The sequence below is a fragment of the Populus alba genome, chromosome 1 (genome assembly GCF_005239225.2).
Source record: "Populus alba chromosome 1, ASM523922v2, whole genome shotgun sequence".
NCBI classification, from domain to species: Eukaryota; Viridiplantae; Streptophyta; class Magnoliopsida; order Malpighiales; family Salicaceae; genus Populus; species Populus alba.
This window is the reverse complement of record NC_133284.1, coordinates 14607126-14613772: the sequence shown is the minus strand read 5'-3', so window position 1 is coordinate 14613772 and position 6647 is coordinate 14607126. Positions and strand designations below refer to the sequence as shown.

The 6647-nt window shown below is 34.4% G+C and overlaps 1 protein-coding gene across 1 annotated transcript; it reads left to right on the top strand.

The window, feature by feature from the left end:
• Positions 1–1769: 1769 nt before the first annotated feature.
• On the top strand, positions 1770–6566 carry LOC118039089 (O-fucosyltransferase 29). The gene is made up of 9 exons (XM_035045682.2): positions 1770–2352; positions 2497–2587; positions 2798–2874; positions 3012–3100; positions 3239–3428; positions 3760–3941; positions 4496–4598; positions 4778–5106; positions 5864–6566. Exons 1-9 carry the CDS (start codon positions 2245–2247, stop codon positions 6126–6128), a joined length of 1434 nt encoding a protein of 477 aa, XP_034901573.1. The 5' UTR covers positions 1770–2244; the 3' UTR covers positions 6129–6566.
• Positions 6567–6647: the final 81 nt, after the last annotated feature.

Sequence of the window (6647 nt, the reverse complement as noted above, 5' to 3'; positions counted from 1 at the left end):
TTCATAAAAAAAGGTTTATAAAAATGGTTTGTATATGAGCATACTCAGGAGAATGATTACAACCCGTATTAGTGGAGGAGTTCTCCTATGTCCAAACAAGTATTGAACACTCGAATCCCTAAGGACTACAATTACACGAAAATAAGTTCGGACAATTATGATGGCTTGGCCGACTCGAAGGAGTCTATGCATTCATAATACAATAATTTAAAGTCAAGCTATATTGATGGTTTCAATGACCTCTATACCAAGCTAGTAGTATGCTTCAACACTAGCATATTTGCCAATAAAAGCTCCACAAAATTATTTTGTGTTGCCCAATGAGAGTTTTAATGAGGAGATGTGTGGAAGAATTGTTTAAGGCAAACCTTATAGGCCTTGATGAAAAGGGTAAGGGAACATGCCCTCTTACTTACCGTATAAAGCTAATACTCCAAATATACTCCCCTTATCTACCGGGGGGTGGACATTAGTTACCGTAATCAACATTCCATGCCATACTCCCAAAGCTTCTAAAAGCTTCATAAATAAAAGACTAAGAAACGATCTATATACCTAGGAGAACGACTACAACCCCTGTCAATAGAGGGGTTCTCTCTTATTAAGAACCTAAAACAAGTAAAAAAAAAAGGGTTTGTCTCTATAATTGATTTTGTTATTTAATGATTAGTGGTGAATTTGAAAAAACTACAAGACTATGATAACATTTGATACTGAGATTTGATATCAAATGATATATGTATAATCAACATAAAAAAGACAATAAAAACAAGCGGCATGAAATCCTGCTAAATAGAGTATACAACAAACTTTAATTCAAAATTTTTATTATTGAATAAATGATTCTAATGTAGTTTGTCTCTCTAAAATGTTTATAACTCCTCGAGCCTCAAAACAATCTTAATAAACTAGAAAACTTGAAAATAAAAAAATCATAAATAAATTAGAAAAAAATAAAATTATCAATCTCAATATTTGATTTTCTAAATTAAATAGAAAAAAAATAACAACACCGTAATTTTTTTTCTAAACTAAATAAAAAATAATAATAACTAAAAATAATAATATTTTTCTTAAAAATCCTGCATTACACTTTGTATGGACTAATAATGAGTCTATGGATAACCAACTAAACATGGTTTATGCTGTTGTACCCAATAGGAAAAAAAATAAATCTATCTCGTGTATGCTATATTACAAGGAATCTAAAAGGAATGGACTTTTTATTGGTAATTGCATTGTCAAAGGAAAACATTGTGAATTTTAATACTATTTCTATTTTTTCCCCTTCTTTTGTCATCAAACTTTTTTTTTTTTCAATCTCCCCATTTCATATTATATTGATTGAAAATTTAAATGATTATATTTATTGTATCCCTTACAACCAACACTACTAACATAAATCTAAAATACAAAAATAAACAAAAAAGTTAGATATATAGAAAAAAAATTCATGACAACTACAATAAAAACAAAAAGTTTGTATCCGACACGCATCAAAAGAATTAATTTTCAAAAGTTTATCATTGAATAATTAAAAATAAATTACCGTTAAAATATATCCATTGTAGCATTTGAATTTTAAAATAATTAAAAATAATTATTCTATTTAAAAAATAATAATAAAATAGTTAGGACTTTCTATTTTAAAAAATCATGAATGTAATAATATATATTTTTTAGAGAATTAGATATGGATGCTCTAATGTAATGTAACAAGAGTAAACGTTCCTTTAAACGCAGTTGGAAAGCGAATGGCCGCGGGTTTCTCTCTCTCACTTTCCCTTCTTTTGTTTTTTACAGCTCTCCTCTCTCTCTCTCTCAAGTTAAAAAGAAAACGAAAGGAAACAAAAGGAAAAACCTATAACAGTCTTCAACATTTCAAAAATTAAAAAAGAGAAATCTATAAACAGTAGTCTGATCTCTGAAGAAACCTTAATTTTTAGGGTTTCCATTATCTATACACAATTGGCATTGTTAATATTAATATTCGAGTGGTGGCAAATTGAGTAAATTAAATGATGAAAACAGGGGCAGAATCGGAAATAGAAGTAATTGGGAGTGGCTTGGAGGCTTAGCTTGATATCGGAACAACCGAACCTGGCGGCTCTTTCAAACCAGCCAAACGGCCAGCATTATCAATATCATCAAAATAAATACAATGACTGGCGGTGGTGGAGATCCTCTGTGACGCAGCTGCAACAGCAGCGGAGGAAGGTACCGCGGTCGCTAGCTTGCGGTTTCATGCTGTTTGGTTTGGGATTGATTTCTCTCTTCACTGGACACGTGGCATCTGATCTTGAGTGGTACTCCCAACGACTAGTCAAGCGCAGCTTCTTCTACTCGAGGCTGGTACTTAATCATTTAATTACAAGTTTTTCAATATATTTTTTTGTAATGTTGCTTGAATAAAAGTAGATTTTTTTTTTTAATAAAAATAGAAAATTTGAATGTTTTTAGAAATTGGGTTGATGTAATGTGGCAATGGTGCTGCAGGAGGGGAGGCGACGCGAAGGCATTGATATTTGGAAATCGAAGTACTCGAATTTGTTCTATGGATGTAGCGAAAGAGGGCGTAATTTTCCTTGTATGTTCAAAATTTCTTCTTAAGTTGCTTTGTCTTACTAGAATCTTTGTTTTCTGTAACAATGTTAGACCGATTTCTCTCTATCAACACTGAATCAGTGGCTGTTAGAGTAGATATTATTTGCTCTGTTATTTATTTTCAAGTTTGAACAGGATGCTGGGATTTTCCATTATAGTTTAAACTTTCTAACAATACTAATTTTGTACGTAGCTGCCATACGTGAGCGGGCTTCTAATGGCTATTTGCTTATTGCTGCAAGTGGAGGGTTGAACCAACAAAGAACTGGAGTAAGTGAAGGTTAACTTATTATGCTACGGAAACTTTTGATTGAGAGTGTTTTATCAAACAGGGTTATATATTTGTCGCCATGCTTATTTTCACCAGAAGATTAATGTGTTATGTTTCGAAAATGACAATTTTGTAGATAACAGATGCTGTGGTTGTTGCACGGATTCTTAATGCTACATTAGTTGTGCCTGAGTTAGATCATCGCTCTTATTGGAAGGATGATAGGCAAGTTAGGACTTGTTATTCTATCTACATTAGTATTTAATCCGGAAGATCATTTATTTATTTCTCATAATTGCATTCTTTATATTCAACCTTACACCCATTGTCTAATTAAAGATATGTCGCTTTGTCAACATGCAGTGACTTCGTCAACATTTTTGACATTGATTGGTTCATTTCTTACCTTGCAAATGATGTCACCATTGTGAAAAGAGTTCCTGATAAAGTCATGCGGTCAATGGAAAAACCCCCATATACCATGCGTGTCCCAAGAAAATCCCCTCCTGAATATTATCTGGATCAAGTTCTGCCAATACTATTGAGGAGACGTGTAAGGCACTCTGCTCAGCTTGTAATTATTCTTTTAAATCTGATAGTTTCCTGTTAGCTATTATTTTCCACACGTACCCTTATGTTTCTTTTAAAGTTCTGGAAAGCCAGGTCTCTTTCTCTGTGATGCGAAGTGTTTTATTGATGGATAAAGATGAATATAATGAAATGAATTTTAACGAATTTACACAAACAGAAAGATGAAATAAATGAACCATAAGTTGCATAATATTATGACTCCTGCCATTGTGTCTATTTGTGCAAAAATTGTTAACTTTTGTTTGGGTTATGTAGCATTATCCTTTTATTCAATAGGATATGAAATTTTGCAGGTTGTGCAGCTGACGAAGTTTGACTATAGGCTTGCAAGTAACCTTGACGAAGAGCTGCAAAAGTTGCGCTGCCGGGTTAATTATCATGGTTTAAGATTTACAAAACCCATACAAGAAATTGGTGAGAGACTTGTGACAAAAATGCGAAAGATGGCAAAACATTATATTGCAGTTCACTTGAGGTTTGTTACCTTTACCTCAATTTAATTGACATGTCTAATCTGAAGAAAAACATAAAGGTTTCTTCCTCAGTTTTAATGTCATTAACATAGTTGGATGATTTGTTCTTCTTGTCCCCAAGTAGTGGCCAAGACAGCTATGGGTAGACATGGCTAAAATTTATGATTTTGGGATACTATCTTGGCTAGATTCTCCTCTAGATTCTAGACCTTTCACAGATTTTCATGTACACACATACACAGTGTGCATGAATGCTTGGATTCTATTGCATGCATTCCATTGTGGGCTGTGGTAGGGATGCTTATCAGATTGTCTTTGCAACTAATGAATGCTAAATATATTGTAACTGACCATTTGTGTAGAAGAACTGGCTTCTATATCTTACTCTCCTTTTAACTGTTATCAATGAATTCAACTTGATTGCTATCATATCCAGACATTTTTATTTTATGAGCAAGCTTTGTTTTTACATGTAGACAGAAATGGATGGGTGGTGAATTTTGCATGCATATTTGGATTTCTGTGTTGTTCATGGCCTGACTGTTTAAAATTACAGGTTTGAACCTGATATGCTTGCATTTTCTGGGTGTTACTTTGGCGGGGGTGAAAAGGAGAGATTTGAGCTCGGGGAAATAAGAAAAAGATGGGCAACATTACCTGTAAGAAAAGAATGCTATTCCTTTATAATCTCCAATTTTGTATTTAAAGAAAGGTTCTCTACCCATAGGGTCATGTCACTCACTAATCTTGTAATTACCAGGAGAAATGAAGACCGTACTTTGTTAAGATGGATTCTGATGTTTTAATTTATCCCAAATTTGTACTTGCTATATTTTAGGATTTAAGCCCTGATGGAGAGCGAGAGAGAGGAAAATGTCCACTCACTCCTCATGAAGTAGGATTGATGCTGCGTGCCCTTGGTTTTGCTAACAACACATACCTCTATGTTGCATCTGGAGAAATATATGGTGGAGAAGAGACTCTAAGGCCTCTTAGAGAACTCTTCCCAAACTTCTATACAAAGGAGATGCTGGCAGTTGAAGATCTGAAACCATTTCTTCCATTTTCTTCCCGCCTGGCGGCCATCGACTACATTGTCTGTGATGAGAGCGATGTCTTTGTCACAAATAATAATGGAAACATGGCCAAGATTCTTGCTGGTCGAAGGTGAGGAAATACTAGTCCATAGTTTTCTATTTGTCTTGAATATGCTTGAGCTTGAAATTAATTTGTGGTCCATAATTTGATTATACTACTGAGGAATAAGTGATTTAAATTTGAATTTTCAAGGAAGTTAGTTCTTTGAAAATACTGTTTATTTTCTACATTTTCTGTGTGATGTCTGACAAATTTGAGTTTTTGGACCATTCTATAAGATATTCTCAGGTCTTATAAGGAAAAAACAGCAATAAGATCTAACTGAAAAAACATGCTTGCTTCTGTTGTGATAATATGGAAATTGTTCAACTGCATTAATGTTGCACTGGGCTCAGATTAGATAATTTATTGAGGTTAAAGTTTGAGCCAGAATGGCTGAATTGAACTTGAATATGTAAATTCCCAAGAATCTCTTTTTGTGAGTACTTGATTTTTTTATGTCAGTATCATCCTAAGCCAATCAAGACATTATACAATGAGTAATTTTAGGGATCCTTCTCAAGAAAAAATAATCTAGAGATGCCTACATTTTCTAATATTTGTTTACTAAATGATGTGTTCTTTATGATCGATGCATTATTAATTATTCTGTTTCCGTAATTATAATTGTCTCATATAATAGTATACACCTCCAAAATTTTAAAATCTTGCTTGTTACATTATATGCTGTCATTTAGTACATAAAAAAGTTACTCTTGTATAATTCACTCTTTTTTACGTACCATTTCCTTACTAATTTTTATTTTTCATATATAATGGATCCAAGGAGGTACGCTGGGCATAAGAGGACCATCAGACCAAATGCAAAGAAGCTTAGTGCATTGTTCATGGCAAGGGATCAGATGGACTGGGATACATTTTCGAAAAAGGTGAAAGCAAGCCAGAGAGGATTTATGGGAGAGCCAGATGAGGTGAGGCCTGGCCGAGGTGACTTTCATGAATATCCATCTTGTATCTGTGAGAGGCCATTCACTGATGATGAAAACAGCAAGGGTGAAGATCAACTGTCGGCCAGGATTCCTGTGAACTAAGAGGAAAAAGTTCACTCCAAGTATGTTGGAGAGAACCAAGGCGACGAAAGCCTCCAGAGATTGAAGAGAAGCATGGGAGAAGAACCGATATCTTTAAGAGAGAATGAGGATGATGAAATTTTCCCTGACTGACGGTAAGAGTGGAGGCAGCTCCTGATTAGTAGCAGGCAGAAATTTATGCCTCCAATATTTCATCTTCCGAGCATATGCCCCTTCACATGCTGGCACAAGATTTTATTGATAGCGGCATCGTAACTTGAGCCTTCTCAGATGTAGCATCTGCTTTCCTTTTCTCTCCAGTCTGTGATTAGATCAATGAGTGAATTGGGCCTGCAGGAGTCAGGGAACTTAAATGATCTGCAATTGTCCATAGATAGTTTTGATAGGGAAACATGTTTGTAGGTTTGTCGAGGTCAATGGAACTTATTTCGTTGCATCAACAAATTGTGCAATCCAAGCTCTTCGTTCTCTACATTTGTTTGAGATAACTGCTAGCGGGCTGCAGTGTGAAATTGTTTG

Coding starts and splice junctions, on each gene's coding strand:
- LOC118039089 (XM_035045682.2), top strand. CDS start 2,245: ATGCTGTTTGGTTTGGGATTGATTTCTCTCTTCACTGGACACGTGGCA. Junction 2,588..2,797: donor AAGAGGGCGTAATTTTCCTT/GTATGTTCAAAA, acceptor TTTTGTACGTAG/CTGCCATACGTGAGCGGGCT. Junction 4,599..4,777: donor AAAGATGGGCAACATTACCT/GTAAGAAAAGAA, acceptor GCTATATTTTAG/GATTTAAGCCCTGATGGAGA.